The sequence below is a fragment of the Heterodontus francisci genome, chromosome 26 (genome assembly GCF_036365525.1).
Source record: "Heterodontus francisci isolate sHetFra1 chromosome 26, sHetFra1.hap1, whole genome shotgun sequence".
NCBI lineage: Eukaryota > Metazoa > Chordata > Chondrichthyes > Heterodontiformes > Heterodontidae > Heterodontus > Heterodontus francisci.
This window is the reverse complement of record NC_090396.1, coordinates 11,420,755-11,440,702: the sequence shown is the minus strand read 5'-3', so window position 1 is coordinate 11,440,702 and position 19,948 is coordinate 11,420,755. Positions and strand designations below refer to the sequence as shown.

At 47.0% G+C, this 19,948-nt stretch overlaps 1 protein-coding gene across 1 annotated transcript in view; it reads right to left on the bottom strand.

Annotated features, from left to right (window-relative positions):
* Positions 1-5,022: 5,022 nt before the first annotated feature.
* The window catches only part of LOC137384174 (ADP-ribosylation factor-binding protein GGA3-like), a 132,721-nt gene continuing 117,795 nt past the window's right edge, over positions 5,023-19,948 (bottom strand). Inside the window, exons 16-17 of the mRNA XM_068057801.1 lie at positions 9,120-9,230; positions 5,023-7,865 (exon numbers count right to left, since the gene is read on the bottom strand). Coding sequence (XP_067913902.1) covers positions 7,755-7,865; positions 9,120-9,230 — 222 coding nt within the window. The 3' untranslated portion in view covers positions 5,023-7,754. The remainder of the gene's footprint in view (positions 7,866-9,119; positions 9,231-19,948) is intronic.

Here is a 19,948-nt window from a genome sequence, read left to right as displayed (position 1 = left end):
CACCACTCGGCTGGGGCGCTGGACAGGACTGCTCAGAGTGCTTTCCTACAGGGGCCGAGCGCTGGTCATAAACCAACTGGTGGCCTCAACGCCATGGTACTGGTTGGTCACTTTGGTCCCACCCCCTGCATTTGCCACCAAGATCCGGCAGAAGCTCGTTGATTTCTTCTGGGGCAAGAGGAAACACTGGGTCTCTGCTGCGGTCCTGAGTCTCCCGATTAAGGAGGGTGGCCAGTCGTTGGTGTGCGCCCACACCCAGGCTGCGATTCTCCGTCTTCGGACCCTGCAGAGATACCTGTATGTCGAGTGTCCTCCCAGATGGTGTGCGCTGGTGATGTATTTTTTCCACCGGGGCACTTCCTTCAAGATGACACGCAGCTCCAAGCGGAGAACGTTAGCCGCGCCTCTCTGAGGGAGTTGCCCATCTTTTACCGGGATCTATTCCAAGTCTGGAACATGGTTACGTCTAGTCAGGGAGCTCAGCCAGCGGCGGAGGAGAGAGCCTCGGCTGTCCGGGAGGCCGGCTCTGGGGGCAGACCGACCGAGTAGCTGAAGCCCCCAGGACACCCCTCACTGCGGGTGATGAGGGGGCTCGGGAGTGCCGTGCGGTCCTGGCTGGGCTGACCCCCGCTTGGCTGGAACTGCTCATTGGACCCAGGATCCGTACCCCTCCTCGGGAGCCGGTCCCGCACAACCTGAGCCACCTCTCAGAAATGCCCTCCGTGCCATTCCACAAGGCGCGGAGGGGTTTCCTGTACAGGCTGCTCCTGCACACTCTCCACTTCCTCACCCTCGTCTGCTGCCCGGACATGCCGTGGCCGTCCATGTTGCCATCTGGCGGCGAGCGGAAACCCTGGTGGGGGTCTCTGTATATGGGAGTTCTCCCCCTTTACATCGGGGACCTGGGGTGGAGGGTGCTGCACAGGCAGTCCCGTGCAATAGACTTTTAAGGAAGTTCACGGTCTCCCAGGCCACCTGTAATTTCCACGGCCTGGACAAGTCCATGTTCCATGTATATATGGAGTGTGCCAGGTTGAGTATTTTGTGGGGGGCGGGGTGGGCCATGGTGCTGCTCCTCATGTTTTGGTTGCATTTCAACCCCACGCTCCTGATCTTTGGGAACCCAGTGCAGAGGGGCGTGGGCCGGGAGGAGGATCTCGTCAGTCTGCTCCTGGGCCTGGCCAAGGTGGCAATTCACAAGTCCAGGCTGCGGGCCGTCGAGGGGTCTGTCCGCTCTGATTGCCTGCCCCACTTCTGAGGTTACGTTTGCGCCCGGGTGTCCCTGGAGAGGGAGCACGTGGTGTCTGCTGGTTCGCTTGAGGTGGGCACCGCAGGGGCTGGAGGGCATCATAGATGCTGAAAAGGACATTTTAATTTGACATTTGTTTATCCACCTGTTTTTAATAAGTTATTCATTTAAAGTACATATAAAGGGGGCCTGAGGAATAAAGGCCACCTCGACAAAAATAAAAGGGGTCTTGGGTATAAAGGCTTGAAAAAATAACGGAACTGGTTGCTGGCTGATTGGGACTGCTTGTGCAACAATGAGCAACCTGCCTGTGCTGCAGACAGTTGCAGGTTGTGCAGCTGAGGTGTAAGTGCTGAGGAGAGAGCGAAGCTTTAAAAAAAAAACTTTACAGAGAACAGATATGCAGGCAAATCTCAGACAGGTATAAAAATAATAGGGTAATAATAGTAGGGGATTTCAACTTCCCCAATATCAACTGGGATAGTCTGAGTGCAAAAGGGAAAGAGGATAACATTGAAAGGGAGGAAGTAGTAGATGCTTTAGCAGGCTTAAAAGTGGATAAATCCCCAGATGAGATGTATCCCAGGCTGTTGTGTGAGGCAAGGGAGATGATAGCAGGGGCACTGACACAAATTTTCAAATCCTCTCTGGTCACGGGAGAGGTGCCAGAGGACTGGAGGACAGCAAATGTGGTACCATTATTCAAGAAAGGTAGTAGGGATAAACCAGGTAATTACAGGCCAGTGAGTCTAACATCAGTGGTTGGGAAACGATTGGAAAAAATTCTGAGGGACAGGATTAATCTCTACTTGGAGAGGCAGGGATTAATCAGGATAGTCAGCATGGCTTTGTCGGGGGAGATCGTGTCTAACTAACTTGATTGAATTTTTCGAGGAGGTGACTAGATGTGTAGATGAGGGTAAAACAGTTAATGTAGTCTACATGGACTTCAGTAAGGCTTTTGATAAGGTCCCGCATGGGAGATTGGTTAAGAAGGTAAGAGCCCATGGGATCCAGGGCAATTTGGCAAATTGGATCCAAAATTGGCTCAGTGGCAGGAGGCAGAGGGTAATGGTCGAGGGTTGTTTTTGCGAGTGGAAGCCTGTGACCAGTGGTGTACCACAGGGATCAGTGCTGGGACCCTTGCTGTTTGTAGTGTACATTAATGATTTAGATGTGAATTTAGGAGGTATGATCAGTAAGTTCGCAGATGACACGAAAGTTGGTGGTGTTGTAAATAGCGAGGAGGAAAGCCTTAGATTACAGGATATAGATAGGCTGGTAAGATGGGCGGAGCAGTGGCAAATGGAATTTAATCCTGAGAAGTGTGAGGTGATGCATTTTGGGAGGACTAACAAGGCAAGGGAATATACAATGGATGGTAGGACCCTAGGAAGTACAGAGGTTCAGAGGGACCTTGGTGTACTTGTCCATAGATCACTGAAGGCAGCAGCACAGGTAGATAAGGTGGTTAGGAAGGCATATGGGATACTTGCCTTTTTTAGCCGAGGCATAGAATATAAGAGCAGGGAGGTTATGATGGAGCTGTATAAAACGCTTTGGGCCACAGCTGGAGTACTGTGTACAGTTCTGGTCACCACACTATAGAAAGGATGTGATTACGCTGGAGAGGGTGCAGAGGAGATTCACCAGGATGTTGCCTGGGCTGGAGCATTTCAGCTATGAAGAGAGACTGAAAAGGCTAGGGTTGTTTTCCTTAGAACAGAGAAGGCTGAGGGGGGACATGATTGAGGTGTACAAAATTATGAGGGGCATTGATAGGGTAGATAGGAAGAGACTTTTTCCCTTAGCGGAGGGGGTCAATAACCAGGGGGCATAGATTTAAGGTAGGGGGCAGGAGGTTTAGAGGGGATTTGAGGAAAGATTTTTTCACCCAGAGGGTGGTTGGAATCTGGAACGCACTGCCTGAAGAGGTGGTGGAGGCAGGAACCCTCACAACATTTAAGAAGTATTTAGATGAGCACTTGAAACGCCATAGCATACAAGGCTATGGGCCAAGTGTTGGAAAACGGGACTAGAATAGTTAGGTGCTTGATGCCCGCACAAACACGATGGGCCAAAGGGCCTGTTTCTGTGCTGTATAACTCTATGAGAACAAAAAGACTTCTAAGACACAAGGCTGTGTTAGGAAATGGGTGGTTGAGCACCAGACTTCTATTTGATGTGGACTGTTGGGGGGAGGTGGAAGAGGCTGAAAGAACAAGGGGTGGGGGCTGTACAATTCTTCAGGGAGCTGTGCAGTTGCATTAAACACACAGCTAAGCTCCCTCCCCACCCCAATTGCCCAGCCTGAGTCAGCTGAAGCTGCCTGGCTAAAGAGACAGAAGGAGACAGCTTTCAGCAGACCCAGGTGAAGACGCCTCCCCCAACCAGACCAGAAGTGCTAACAATGACTGTTTATAAAAACAGGTTCAGTACAGAGTAAAACTCCCTCAGCATTGTCCATTATTGTTTCTCCACCAACCTCACAAAAGTGCCTCATATTGCATCAATGTGACTTTTCCCATTTTCCACTGCAGTCAGAAAGTACCCACTTGTTCTGGACACCTCTCTGAGCTAAACGATTACTGTATGAAGCAATGCAATCCCACATTCCTAACCATAGGAACAGGAGGCCATTCAGCCCCTTTAGCCTGTTCCGCTTTTCAATTAGATTATGGCTGACCTGTATCTTAGCTTCATCTACCCGCCTTTATTCCGTGACCCTCGATACCCTTGTCTAACAAAAATCTATCATTTAGTTAAGTTTTCAATGGACCCCTTGGCTAAACAGCTTTTTAGGAAGATTTCCACTACCCTTTGTGTGAAGAACTTCCTGATTCATGTCTGAATGACCTTGCTCTAATTTGAAGGCTAAGTCCCCTTGTTCTGGACTCCCCCACCAGGAAAAATAGTTACCATCTACTCTGTCAATGACAACTTGCATTCATATAGCACTATTAAGGTAATAATACATCCCAAGGTGCTTTACAAGCGTGAAATAAAATTTGGCACTGAGCCACATTGATCATAACACTCAATTAGATCGCCCCTAAATCTTCCATACACAGCAGAATACAAGACTGCAACCTGTCCTCAATTTAAACATTTCAGCCCTGATATTCTGCTGAATCTGCACTGCACCCTCTCCAAGGCAATGTATCCTTTGAGTTGAATTGCATAACTTCCACCCGTTTGTACTTCAGCCCCCTTCAGATAAAGGCCAACATTCCATTCACCTTTTAAGTTATTTTTTGTACCTGGCCACGAGCTCTTAGTTCTTGGATCTTTACATCTCTGCTGCTCCAGTTCCTAGCTTCCCACCATTTAGAAAATACACTGGTCTAATTTTCTCAGGTCTAAAATGCACGTCCTCCCACTTTCCCACATTAAATTCTGCTACAGTTTTGTCCATTCACTTAATCCATCAACGTCCCTTTGCAATTTTATGCTCCCATTTACACTATTTACTGTGCAGCCTAACTTAGTGTCAACAAACTTTCTTCCTTCATGGAAATATTATAGATATAGTGAGTAGTTGAGACCCAGTACAGATCCTTGTGGGGCATCTGTAGTCACATCCTGCCAGTTGGAGTACATACCCATTATCCCACTGTCAGTCTCCTACCTCCAAATCAATTCCCTATCCAATCCATTAGGTTGACTCCAATTCCATGTGCTCTCATTTCTGTTCCCAGTCTGTTGAATGCTTTCCAGAAGCTCATAAAATAGCATCCATAGATTTGGTAGGAAGACTCCAGAAATCAGAAAGATACAATGAAGTTAAACTTTATTTAAATCATGAAAATAACACAGCTTAAATATTTACAAATTGCAATTTCTGAATTCTGAGTTGGAGCTGAAGACGCACTGGACACAGAGCGAAGCGTTCAGGAATAAAATCGTTTTTTTGCCTTTGAACAATAAATACATTATATAAAGCAGCAGCAGCAACACATGACAGCAGTGGGAGGAGTCACATCTCAATTAGCCAAATGCTGTGCTAAACTGGCAGCTTGTACCGAGTGTTTCACTCTGAGTGTTGGAGTGACTGGGGAAAAGGAGATTGAAGCACAGCTATTCACAGTTAGTGCACACTCAGTCCCTCAACAATGATGGAATGCTGGCAAACCCATGAGCTCGAGGGCAACAGACAACACAAGCCACCATGAGAAGGAGACTGAATATTGGAGACACACAGTAGGTCAGTGAGTGTCTGATCACAGCTGGAACTGCTAGGCATGGCGATGCCAGTAAGACGTTCAACTACACTGAGAGTGGAGAAGAGGGTGCAATTCACAGTGTCTCAGCCAGGAGAAGGGGGAATGTGATTAGTTTAAACCACAGTAAATAGATTGGAAGGATTAATATGGCAGCTCTATAAAGATGGTAAAATGCTGCATGAGACAGGAGATTAACATGAAGGCATTGTGAGCTCCCACTAACAGATAGCCGAGCAGTGGAAAGCTGTGTCAGAGTGGGTCAGTCCCACAGCTGCAGTGGTCCACAGGGCGACACAGGGCTTGGCTCTGGGTCTCGGACCTGACTGCTGCTCACTGGGTCACTTCTGCAGCTCCTGGTGGATGTGGCCCAGACCCCTCCTCCGAGCAACAGCCAATCAGACAGCTGCAGACCCGATAGCCAATCATAAAGCAAGACACCGATGGCGCACATCCAATGGCCAATCACACAGCTGGATATTTGCACTCACAGCTGAGTGAGGGAATGAAGTGCAAAATTCAAAATTAAATAAAAACTTCATTTAGTGATATCCATTAGAGGAAGATGATTTCTGAAATGGGGTCACCACTGGACTGTGATGATGGACCAACTGCAGACGGAGTTCATCAATATTCACTGGCACTGGGGCATCAGGAACAAAAAGAGGAAGGAATTTTAACAGGAAGGAAAGTAGAGATCGGAGGTGATGGAGAGGGACAGTGTAATAATGGGAGCGATTTGAATATGAGGTGTAAGTTGACAGGCTCCCGTCCCGACCCCTGGTCAGTACCTGCAGTATCAGCTGATGGAGAACACTGATACAATCCCAAGCCTGTGTTTCAGGTCCAGAGCCACGGCTGCTCTGCTAATTCTAGTTTCTCTGTATTGCTAATGTTTGCTCCTCCTCTGCTGCAGCCTGAACTCCTCACTGGGGACAATACAGTCTGTTCAATACTGGGGAGACTGAATGCAGCCTGGACTCCTCACTGGGGACAATACAGTCTGTTCAATACTGGGGAGACTGAATGCAGCCTGAACTCCTCACTGGGGACAATACAATCTGTTCAATACTGGGGAGACTGAATGCAGCCTGGACTCCTCACTGGGGACAATACAGTCTGTTCAATACTGGGGAGACTGAATGCAGCCTGGACTCCTCACTGGGGACAATACAGTCTGTTCAATACTGGGGAGACTGAATGCAGCCTGAACTCCTCACTGGGGACAATACAGTCTGTTCAATACTGGGGAGACTGAATGCAGCCTGGGTGATGGCTTTGCGGCAGACCTCCATTCAGCCCGCAAGTACAACCCTGAGCTTCCAGGCACTTGTCATTTTAATTCTCTGTCCCAAACTGACTTTTCTGACCTCGGCCTGATCGAATGAAGCTCAACAGAAGCTCAAGGAACGGCACCTCAGCCTTCTGGACAAAACAGAGGTCAACAACTTCAGATCCGAACCCACTTTTTCAGAATTAGCCTTTGGTGATGATTCAGCTGTTTATTTATCCCATAACTATCTCCTTTTGCCTTGGAACGTCATCCCTTTTGGTATTTAATCTCTCCTGCCTTCTGCCCTATTGCAGACCTTCCCCTTCATTCTTCTCCCCTCCCCAACCTACCTCTGCACTTGTTTAAAATCTGTTATGTCACTAACTTTTTGATGCAACGTCATCGAACTGAAAGGTTTGTTTCGCTTGCCACAGATGCTGTCTGACCTGCTGAGTGTTCCCAGCATTTTCTCATTTTATTCCACAGTCCCATGGCTGCCACTCTTCCTCAGGGGCCTCCCAAGGCAGTGATTGTCACAGCTGAGTCCTACCCTGTCCTCACCCGGGGTCCAGACACTCACACTTCCAGCTGGAGGTACCGGGTAGCAGTCAGGAAAAGGAACCTGAGTAGCACCGAGAATTGTAACCAGCAATCCATCTGTGTTCAGCAAACTCAACCAGAGCCAGGATCTAACCCGGTATGTACAGTTCAACCAGACGCCCAGTGAAGTTTCCGGCTGATCGCTGCTGCACGAATTAACCCATTCACAACAGCAGAGTTGGTACAAGGAGCCCCCTGTTGATGTAGTTGTAGATATGCAATCAAATGGCAAAGTCAGACTCCGAGCTCTGCTACAGATCTCGACCTCTACCCCATCTTGCAGTTTGTTCCTTCATCAATTCCAGCCACTTTAAGCAAAACAGATGGCACAGCGTTTCAGTGTGTCGGCTCAAGTGCTTCAAACGTCTGGAGGTGGTTGGTGTACTTGGAGGCTCTGACTGACAGTGAAGGGTCAGAGACTTCCCCATTTCTCAGCCGGGGGGAACTGGTCCACCTCAGCCATCTCCGAGCAGGGCTGCTGTCCCATTGTAAAAGTCAACTTGTACCTCAGTCTGACCTTCTCCTACAAATACAAACATACAAGAGGAGCCAAGGAGAAACAGCACCCACACAACGCCTGACATTCTCAACCAGAGAGAATGATACCAGCACCTGGTGTTATAAAGACCAGGGGGGAAAAGGAGGAGGGGGGGAAAAGGAGGAGGGGGGGAAAAGGAGGAGGGGGGGAAAAGGAGGAGGGGGGGAAAAGGAGGAGGGGGGGAAAAGGAGGAGGGGGGGAAAAGGAGGAGGGGGGGAAAAGGAGGAGGGGGGGAAAAACAAAAGGAGGAGGGGGGGAAAAGGAGGAGGGGGGGAAAAACAAAAGGAGGAGGGGGGGAACCACAAAAGGAGGAGGGGGGGAACCACAAAAGGAGGAGGGGGGGAACCACAAAAGGAGGAGGGGGGGAACCACAAAAGGAGGAGGGGGGGAACCACAAAAGGAGGAGGGGGGGAACCACAAAAGGAGGAGGGGGGGAACCACAAAAGGAGGAGGGGGGGAACCACAAAAGGAGGAGGGGGGGAACCACAAAAGGAGGAGGGGGGGAACCACAAAGGGGGGTGGGTGTGAAGGAGGGGGGTGGGTGTGAAGGAGGGGGGTGGGTGTGAAGGAAGGGGGTGGGTGTGAAGGAGGGGGGTGGGTGTGAAGGAGGGGGGTGGGTGTGAAGGAGGGGGGTGGGTGTGAAGGAGGGGGGTGGGTGTGAAGGAGGGGGGTGGGTGTGAAGGAGGGGGGTGGGTGTGAAGGAGGGGGGTGGGTGTGAAGGAGGGGGGTGGGTGTGAAGGAGGGGGGTGGGTGTGAAGGAGGGGGGTGGGTGTGAAGGAGGGGGGTGGGTGTGAAGGAGGGGGGTGGGTGTGAAGGAGGGGGGTGGGTGTGAAGGAGGGCGGGTGAAGGAGGGCGGGTGAAGGAGGGCGGGTGAAGGAGGATACAGTGGGGGGGAGGAGGAGGATACAGTGGGGGGGAGGAGGAGGATACAGTGGGGAGGAGGAGGATACAGTGGGGAGGAGGAGGATACAGTGGGGAGGAGGAGGATACAGTGGGGAGGAGGAGGATACAGTGGGGAGGTACGAGCAGGGGAGACAGAGAGAATATGTGGTGGATAAAAAGCATCTGAGAAGTGAGAATGTCGTCAGAAAAGGAGAGAACAGGGGATGGGGAGCATGTGGTGGGGACGGTACCAAATAGGCACACAAACCCGCACACACTCAAATTCATATACACACACAGACATACAGACAAACCCACACACACTCAAATACACATCGATTTAATGCTGTGCCTTACCTTCAGAGGGTTTGCCAGTAACATGACCTGGGTGATGGAGGCTGGAGGCAGGACAGGATTGAATGGAGCCAGGTCAGTCCCAGACGGAGGCTGTAATTTCACTTTCATTGTCTGAGGATCAACAGAACACACTCAGTGCTCATGTTGTAGACCCCGGTTTAATCCTGTGCTGAATGTGGGTCCCACAGGGAGCACAGGCGAGCCTCAGGGGCATGTCTGATATTTAAACACTGGTGCCTATTAATTCTCACCGATTCCAACTTACTGTTACTCCCCCACTTCAGTGCTCTGACTTCGGATTTTTCTAAACCCCTAGCTCACAAATTCCAACATAGAATCATAGATAGATAACAAGGTTGTGAGAAATAGAAACGCAAACAGGACTGGGATCATGGTCTTGTTTGATTTAAAGGACCCAAGGCCAGAATGACATCTCATATTCCGAACTTGAAGTCCTTGTGCTTTCACTTTGAGTTAACACAAAGTTTACAGTGCAGAAACAGGCCATTCGGCTCAACAGGTCCATACAGTGTTTATATTCCACCCCAGCCTCCTCCCATTCCTCTACATCCAACCCTATCAACATAACCTTTTATTTCTTTTTCCCTCATGTTTATCCAGCTTCCTGTTAATATGTATTTGCCTCAACTACTCCTTGTGGTAGTGCGTTCCACATCTTACCACTGTTTGGGAAAAGAAGTTTCTTCTGAATTCCCTAGTTTTCTACAAGGTGCTAACTAGGTTATAAAAGAGGGAAGAGAGATTTTTTTAGACCATGGATGGGCTGCTGAGAGCTGTTGCTTGCAATTCCTGCCCCATGTGGGAACTTCAGGACACTTCATGTGTCTTGGGGAACCACATGTGTCGGAAGTGTCTCCAGCTGCTTGAGCTCGAGCTCAGGAATTCCGAGTTTGAGGGGCAGCTGCAGTCATTGCAGAGCATCAGGAAGCAGGAGAGTTTCCTGGATCGTACATTCCAGGAAGTGGTCACTCCACAGGCAGAGAGAGTTCAGAATAGTAGATGGGTGGCCATCCGGAAGAGTAGAAAGAAGCAGGAGGTACAAGAGTATTCTGGGTGCGTGCCACTCTCAAACCAGTATTCAGCTTTGGAGACTGCTGGGTGTGACGACACCTTGAAGGACTGTAGTCCAGACCATGGCACCAATGGGATAAGGGACTGCACAGGAGGGCAGCAAAGAGTAGCAATGCAGTTGTTATAAGAGATTCCATAGTTAGGAGGACAGACAGGTATTTCTGTAACTGTCATCATGAATCCTGCATGGTGTGTTGCCTCCCTGGTGCCAGGGTAAAGGACATCACAGGGAGGGTACAGATTATTTTGCAGGGGGAAGGAGTGAGCCAAAAGTTGTGGCACATGTCGGTAACAACAACATAGAGAGAGCGGGTATTGAGGTCAGATTTTCAGAAGCTGGGGAGGAAGTTAAAAAATAGGACCTCTGGATTACTCCCAGTACCACATGCTAGCGAGAGTAGAAATAGGAAGTTAGGGAGGATCGATGCATGGCTTCAGGCATGGTGCAGGATGGAGCGCTTCAGATTCTTGGGACATTGGGACCAGTTCTGGGGCAGGAGGCACCTATTCAAAAGGGACAGGTCGCACCTCAACAGAACTGGAATCAATGTCCTGGTGGGGAGGTTCACTAGTGTGGTTGGGGAGGGTTTTTTTTTAAAAAAGAGATACAGCACTGAAACAGGCCCTTCGGCCCACCGAGTCTGTGCTGACCATCAACCACCCATTTATACTAATCCTACACTAATCCCATATTCCTACCACATCCCTACCTGTCCCTATATTCCCCTACCACCTACCTGTACTAGGGGCAATTTTATAATGGCCAATTTACCTATCAACCTGCAAGTCTTTTGGCTTGTGGGAGGAAACCGGAGCACCTGGAGAAAACCCACGCAGACACAGGGAGAACTTGCAAACTCCACACAGGCAGTACCCAGAATTGAACCCGGGTCGCTGGAGCTGTGAGGCTGCGGTGCGAACCACTGTGCCACAATTGACAGGGGGATGGGCACCATCATATAGAAGGAGAAAAGAGGAATAAGGTGCGTAAAATGGAAATCATGTTTAACCAATTTATTGGAGTTATTTGAGGGAGTTACATGTGCTGTGGATGAAGGGGAACCGGTGGATGTACAGTACTTAGATTTCCAGAATACATTTGATAAGGTGCCACATCAAAGGTTATTGCAGAAAATAAAAGCTCATGGTGTAGGGGCTAACATATTGGCATGGATGGAAGATTGGTTAGCCTTCAGGAAACAGAGAGTAGGCATAAATGGGTCATTTTATGGTTGGCAAGATGTACGAGTGGTGTGCCACAGGGATCTGTGCTGGGGCCTCAACTTTTTACAATTTATATAAATGAGTTAGATGAAGGGACTGAAGGTATGGTTGCTAAATTTGCTGATGACACAAAGATAGGTAGGAAAGTAGCTTGTGAAGAGGACATAAGGAGGCTACAAAATAGATAGGTTAAATGATTGGGCAAAGACCTGGCAAATGGAGTATAATGTGGGAAAATGTGAAATTGTCCATTTCGGCAGGAAGAATAAAAAAGAAGCATATTATCTAAATGGTGAGAGATTGCAGAGCTCTGAAATGGAGAGGGATCTGGGTGTCCTAGTGAATGAATCGCAAAAGGTTAGTATGCAGGTACAGCAAGTAATTGGGAAAACTAATAGAATGTTATCGTTTATCGCCAGGGGAATTGAATACAAAAGTTAGGGAGGCTATGTTTCAGCTATACAGAGCATTGGTGAGACCACATCTGGAGTACTCTGTGCAGTACTGGTCTCTTTATTTAAGGAAGGATGTAAATGCATTGGAAGCAGTTCAGAGAAGGTTTACTAGACTAATACCTGGAATGGGTTGTCTTACAAGGAAACATTGGACAGGCTAGGCTTGTATCTGCTGAAGTTTAGAAGAGTAGGAGGTGACTTGATTGAAACATATAAGATCCTGAGGGGTCTTGACAGGGTGGATATGGAAAGGATGTTTCCTTTTGTGGGAGAATCTAGAACTAGGGCTCACTGTTTAAAAATAAGGGTTCGCCCATTTAAGACAGAGATGAGGAGAAATCTTTTCTCTCAGAGGGTCGTGAGTCTTTGGAATTCTCTTCCTCAAAAGGCAGTGGAAGCAGAGTCTTTGAATATTTTTAAGGCAGAGGTAGATAGATTCTTGATAAGCAAGAGGGTGAAAGGTTATCGGGGGTAGGTGGAAATGTGGAGTAATCAGTTCAGCCATGAACTTATTGAATGGCGGAGCAGGATCGAGGGGCTGAGTGGCCTCCTCCTGCTCCTAATTCGTATGTAAAGGACTAAGAGCATTGGATAGTAATTGAGGAAGAAGTAGATAGGAACAGACTAAGAAGAGAGATGAGGAATACAAAGACAGGCTTACAATGCATGTAAGTAAATGCACAAAGCATGGTGAATAAGGTTGGTGAGCTACAAATGCAAATAGCCATGTGGGAATACGATGTACTGGCAATAACAGGAACGTGGCTTAATAATGGTGAGAACTGCGCTTAATATTCAAGGATATAAAGTGTTCAGAAAAGATAGGGAAGGAAAAAAGTGGCTGTACTGATTAGGGAAGTCATTGTTGTGTTGGAAAGAGATGTCCTTGAGGGGGCAAAGACAGAATCAATTTGGTTTAAGTAGAGAAGCAAAATTGGGATGATCACACTACTGGGGGATACTCTGTAGGCCTCCAGATATTGGGATCGATACAGAGAGATAGAGGATCAAATCTGCCAGGAAATCACAGATGTGGAAGAACTATAGAGTGGTGATATTGGGGGAATTTAATTCCCCAAACATCAATTAGAATAAGGTTAGAGTAAAGGGAAAGGAGGGGCAGGAATTTCTGAAATGTGTACAGGAGAACTTCCCTAACCAGTATGTTCTCAGTCAAACAAGGAAGGAGACATCGCTGGATCTGGTGCTGGGGAATGAGGTGGACCAAGTGGAGCAAGAGTCCGTGGGGACACTTGGGTAACAGTGATCATTATATAAGGTTTAGAATAGTAATGGAGAAAAGCAAGGAAAAATCTAAAGTAGAACTTCTAAATTGGAAGAGGGCTAACTTCAATGGGATGAAATGGGATGTAGCCAAGGTAAAATGGAACCAAAGTTTGACAGGAGAAATTGTAATGCAACAATGGGTGATCTTTGAGGAGGAGAGGTTTCAGGTAGAGGCTTTCCAACTTTCCAACAGGGGTGAAAAGTCAGGGAACCAAAGCCAGGGCTCCTTAGGTGATGAGGGAGATAAAGAATATGATAAAACAAAAAAAGATGGTGTATGATGCATGTCAGGTGAATTCTTCAAGCGAGAACCAGGGTCAAATACAATAAGTTGAGAAGAGAAGTGAAGAGAAAAACAAGACTGGCAAAGAGAGAATTTGATAATAGAATGGCAGTTAATATAAAAGGGAACCCAAAAATCTTCTACCGGCATGAAAATAGTAAGCAGGTAGTTAGAGGTGGGGTGGGGCCTATTAGGGACAAAGAGGCGCAGGACAAGGGTAGAATACTACATGAGTACTTTGTATCGGTGTTTACTAAGGAAACGGATGCTGACAAAATATCGGTAGAAGCGAAAATGGGATAGCAATGGATAAGGTGAAAATTAATGGGCAGGATCTACTGGGAAGGCTGACTATGCTTAGAGTGGATAAGACACCTGTCTGGATGGTTTACATTCCAGGTTGCTAAGAGAAATTGGGATGGAAATAGCGGAAATGCTTGCCATAATCTTCAAATCTTCCCTCGGGGGGAGGTGCCAGAGACTGGAGAATGGTAAATGTAACAGCCTTGTAAAAAAAGGGTATAGGGACATTCCTAATAACGACAGGTTGGTCAGTTTAACATCAATGGTGGGTAAGGTTTTAGAAACAATAATCAGGGGGAAAAAATCAACAGGCATTTGAACAAAGAACAGTACAGCACAGGAACAGGCCATTCGGCCCTCCAAGCCTGCGCCGATCTTGATGCCTGTCTAAACTAAAACCTTCTGCACTTCCGGGGACTGTATCCCTCTATTCTCATCCTATTCATGTATTTGTCAAGATGCCTCATAAACGTCGCTATCGTATCTGCTTCCACCACCTTCCCCGGCAGCAAGTTCCAGGCACTCACCACCCTCTGTGTAAAAAACTTGCCTCGCACATCCCCTCTACAGTTTGCCCCTCGCACCTTAAACCTACATCCCCTAGTAACTGACTCTTCCACCCTGGGAAAAAGCTTCTGACTATCTACTCTGTCCATGCCACTCAGAACTTTGTAAACCTCTATCATGTTGCCCCTCCACCTCCGTCGTTCCAGTGAAAACAATCCGAGTTTATCCAATCTCTCCTCATAGCTAATGTCCTCCAGACCAGGCAACATCCTGGTAAACCTCTTCTGTACCCTCTCCAAAGCCTCAACGTCCTACTGGTAGTGTGGCGACCAGAATTGCACGCAATATTCTAAGTGTGGCCTAACTAAAGTTCTGCAAAGCTGCAGCATGACTTGCCAATTTTTATCCTCTATGCCCCAACCGATAAAGGCAAGCATGCCGTATGCCTTCTTGACTACATTATCCACCTGCGTTGCGACTTTCAGTGACCTGTGGACCTGTACGCCCAGATCTCTCTGCCTGTCAATACTCCTAAGGGATCTGCCATTTACTGTATACTTCCCACCTGTATTAGATCTTCCAAAATGCATTACCTCACATTTGTTCGGATTAAACTCCATCTGCCATTTCTCCGATCTATATCCTGCTGTATCCTCTGACAATCCTCATCACTATCCGCAACTCCACCAACCTTTGTGTCGTCCGCAAACTTACTAATCAGACCAACTACATTTTCCTCCAAATCATTTATATATACTACAAACAGCAAAGGTCCCAGCACTGAACCCTGCGGAACATCACTAGTCACAGCCCTCCATTCAGAAAAGCACCCTTCCACTGCTACCCTCTGTCTTCTATGACCGAGCCAGTTCTGTATCCATCTTGCCAGCTCACCTCTGATCCCATGTGACTTCACCTTTTGTACCAGTCTGCCATGAGGTACCTTGTCAAAGGCTTTACTCAAGTCCATATAGACAACATCCACTGCCCTTCCTTCATCAATCATCTTCATCACTTCCTCAAAAAGCTCAATCAAGTTAGTGAGACACGACCTCCACTTCACAAAACCATGCTGCCTCTCGCTAATAAGTCCATTTGTTTCCAAATGGGAGTAAATCCTGTCCCGAAGAATCCTCTCTAATAATTTTCCTACCACTGACGTAAAGCTCACCGGCCTATAATTTCCTGGATTATCCTTGCTACCCTTCTTAAACAAAGGAACGACATTGGCTATTCTCCAATCCTCTGCGACCTCACCTGTAGCCAATGAGGATACAAAGATTTCTGTCAAGGCCCCAGCAATTTCTTCCCTTGCCTCCCTCAGTATTCTGGGGTAGATCCCATCAGGCCCTGGGGACTTATCTACCTTAATGCTTTGCAAGTCGCCCAACACCTCCTCCTTTTTGATAATGACATGACCCAGACTATCTACATTCCCTTCCCTAGACTCATCATCCACCAAGTCCTTCTCTTTGTTAAATACTGTTGCAAAGTACTCATTTAGTTGCTTGCCCATTTCCTCTGGCTCCACACATAGATTCCCTCCTCTGTCCTTGAGTGGGCCAACCCTTTCCCTGGTTACCCTCTTGCTCTTTATATACGTATTAAAAGCCTTGGGATTCTCCTTAATCCTGTTTGCCAATGACTTTTCATGACCCCTTTTAGCCCTCCTGACTCCTTGCTTAAGTTCCTTCCTACTGTCCTTATATTCCTCAAGGGCTTCATCTATTCCCAGCCTTCTAGCCCTTACGAATGCTTCCTTTTTCTTTTTGACTAGGCTCACAATATCCCTCGTTATCCAAGGTTCCCGAAACTTGCCAAACTTATCCTTCTTCCTCACAGGAACATGCCTATCCTGGATTCTAATCAACTGACATTTGAAAGACTCCCACATGTCAGATGTTGATTTACCCTCAAACAGCCGCCCCCAATCTAAATTCTTCAGTTCCTGCCTAATATTGTTATAATTAGCCTTCCCCCAATTTAGCACCTTCACCAGAGGACTACTCTTATCCTTATCCACAAGTACCTTAAAACGTACGGAATTATGGTCACTGTTCCCGAAATGCTCCCCCACTGAAACTTCGACCACTTGGCCGGGCTCATTCCCCAATCCCAGGTCCAGTACGGCCCCATCCCTAGTTGGACTATCTACATATTGTTTCAAGAAGCCCTCCTGGATGCTCCTTACAAATTCTGCCCCATCCAAGCCCCTAGTGAGTCCCTGTCAATATAGGGGAAGTTAAAATCACCCACCACTACAACCCTGTTACCTTTACATCTTTCCAAAATCTGTCTACATATCTGCTCCTCTACCTCCCGCTGGCTGTTGGGAGGCCTGTAGTAAATCCCCAACATCGTGACTGCACCCTTCCTATTCCTGAGCTCCACCCCTATTGCCTCGCTGCATGACCCCTCCGAGGTGTCCTCCCGCAGTACAACTGTGATATTCTCCTTAACCAGTAATGCAACTCCCCCACCCCTTTTACATCCCCCTCTATCCCGCCTGAAGCTTCTAAATCCCGGAACATTTACCTGCCAATCCTGTCCTTCCCTCAACCAAGTCTCTGTAATAGCAACAACATCATAGTTCCAAGTACTAATCCAAGCTCTAAGTTCATCTGCCTTACCTCTTATACTTCTCGCATTGAAACAAATGCACTTCAGACCACCAGTCCCGCTGTGCTCAGCAACATCTCCCTGCCTGCTCTTCCTCTTAGTCTTACTGGCCTTATTTACTAGTTCCCCCTCATTTATTTCACCTACTGTCCTATGGTCTGGTTCCCACCCCCCGCCACACTAGTTTAAACCCTCCTGAGTGAAGAAGAAAGAAGTTTGACTTAATTAATGAGAACCAGCACAGATTTGTAAAAGACAGATCGTGTTTGACTTATTGAACTTTTTGATCAAGTAAATGAGAAGGGAAAGCAATAGTTGTTGTCTAGTTGGAGACGGTGGCGTAGTGGTAATGTCGCCAGACTAGTATTCCAGAGGCCTGGGCTGATGCCCTGGGGACACAGGTTCAAATCCCACCTCAGCAGCTGGTGAAATTTAAATTCAATTAATTAAAAATCTTGAACTGAAAGTTAGTCTCAGTAATGGTGCCATGATACTATCATTGATTGTCGTAAAAACCCATCCTAAATGTCCTTTAGGGAAGGAAATCTGCCATCCTTACCTGGTCTGGCCTACATGCGACTCCAGACCCACAGCAATGTGGTTGACTCTTAACTGACCACTGAAATGGTCTAGCAAGCCACTCAGTTCAAGGGCAATTAGGGATGAGCAACAAATTCTCACATCAAGAAAGAATAAATAAAATGGATTTTCAGACAGCGTTTGACAAAGTACCACATAAAAGGTTGCATAACAAAATTGAGGTTCAGGAATCGGACAGCGTCAGCTTGGATAAAAAATTGGATTAAGGATACCAAATTTGGAGGTGTGGTAAACAGTGAGGATGATACCAATCAACTGCAACAGGACATAGATAGGCTAGCAGAATAGGTAGACAAGTGGCAGATGGAATTTAAGTGAGAGGTGATGCATTTTGGCAGAAGGGATAGGGAGATACAATATTGACTTAATGGCACAGTTCTAAAGAGTGTACAGGGACACAGGACCTAGGAGTCCATGTGCATCGATCTTTGAAGGTGGCAGGACATATTGAGAGAGTAGTTAGCAAAGTGTATGGGATCTTGGGCTTCATAAATAGAGATACTGGGTACAAAAGCAGGGAAGTTATGCTGAACCTTTATAAAGCTCTGGTTAGGCCACAAATGGAATATTGCATCCAGTTCTGGTCACCACACTTTAGAAAGGATGTGAGGGTCTTTGAGAGGGTGCAGAGGAGATTTACCAGAATGGCTCCAGGGATGGGGGACTTTTAGTTAGTTTGGAGAAGCTGGGGTTGTTCTCCTTGGAGCAAAGGAGATTGAGAGGAGATTTGATCGAGGTGTACAAAATTATGACAGGTTTAGATGAGGTGGACAAAGAAAAGCTGTTCCCCGAGAAGAGACTCGGCAGCTAGAGCGGACATGGCAAGAATCGGGAGCACTGGGGAGAGGATAAATTGAGGTCCAGGCTCAGGGCCTACCTCTTACCGGAGGACAGACCCGGCAGCAGCAGTAGAACAGGGCATGCCCGAGTTTGAAAAAGTAAGAAAAAAAAATCAAACAGTGACATGACAGGAAAGACAGGTGTTGATTGACTGGTGAGTATTGTAGCTTTATTTCCCTTTCTCCAAAGTTACAGAGTTAGTCTAAAGAGCTGAGAAATTAAAAAATTAAGGGTTAAGTAAAACATTGAGTTAACTTCACTACATTTAAGTGACGTCAACAGAAGGGAAGTGAGCAGCTGGTAAGTCTTTTTTTTTTTAAGTAGTAAGGTTTATTATCTAATAGATAGCAGAATGGCAGTGCAGCTCCAACCTCTTAGGTGCACATCCTGTGCTATGTGGGAACTCCGTGATGCTTATGAGACTTGTGCGCCAGGTTATAGCTCAGGGAATAAAAGGGATGGTAGCAATATGGATACAGAATTGGCTGAATGAAAGGAAACAGAGGGTAGTGAATAATGCATGTTTTTCAGACTGGAGGAAGGTTTGTAGTGGAGTTCCCCAGGGGTCAGTGTTGGGACCCTTGCTTTTCCTGATATATATTAATGACTTTGACCTTGGTCTACAGGGCACAACTTCAAAATTTGTGGATGACACAAAACTTAGAAGCATTGTGAACAGTGAGGAGGATAGTGTAGAACTGCAAAAGGACATAGACAGGTTGGTGGAATGGGCAGACGAATGGTAGATCTAATTTAATGCACAGAAGTGTGAAGTGATTCATTTTGGTAGGAAGAACATGGAGAGAAAATATAGAATAAAGGGTACAATTCTAAAGGGGGTGCAGGAGCAGAGGGACCTGGGTATATATGTGCATAAGTCATTGAAGGTGGCAGATTATTACAGCATACAGCATCCGAAACTTCATTAATAGGGACATAGAGGACAAAAACAAGGAGGTTATGTTAAACTTATATAGAACAGTGGTTTGGCCTCAATTGAAGTATTGTGTCCAGTTCTGGGCACCACACTTTAAGAAAGATGAGAAGGCATTAGCGAGAGAGTAGAAAAGATTCACGAGAATGATTCCAGGGATGAGGAATAAAAACAAGAAATGCTGGAATCACTCAGCAGGTCTGGCAGCATCTGTGGAAAGAGAAGCAGAGTTAACGTTTCAGGTCAGTGACCCTTCATCGGAACTGGTCCAGCATCCGCAGTATTTTGCTTTTATTCCAGGGATGAGGAACTTCAGTTACGTGGATAGATTGGAGAAGTTGGGACTCTTTTCCTTGGAGAAGAGAAGGCTGAGAGGAGATTGGATAGAGGTATTCAAAACCATGAGGGGTCTGGACAGAATAGATAGGGAAAAACTGTTCCCATTGGTGGCAGGATCGAGAACAAGAGGTCACAGATTTAAGGTAATTGGCAAAAGAAGCAATGGCAACATGGGGGAAAAACTATTTTCATGCAGCGAGTGGTTAGGATCTGGAATACACTGCCTGAGAGTGCAGTGGAGGCAGGTTCAATCGAGGCAAAAGGGAATTAGATTGTTATCTGAAAAGGAAGAATGTGCAGGGTTACGGGGAGAAGGCCGGGGAGTGGCACTAGGTAAATTACTTTT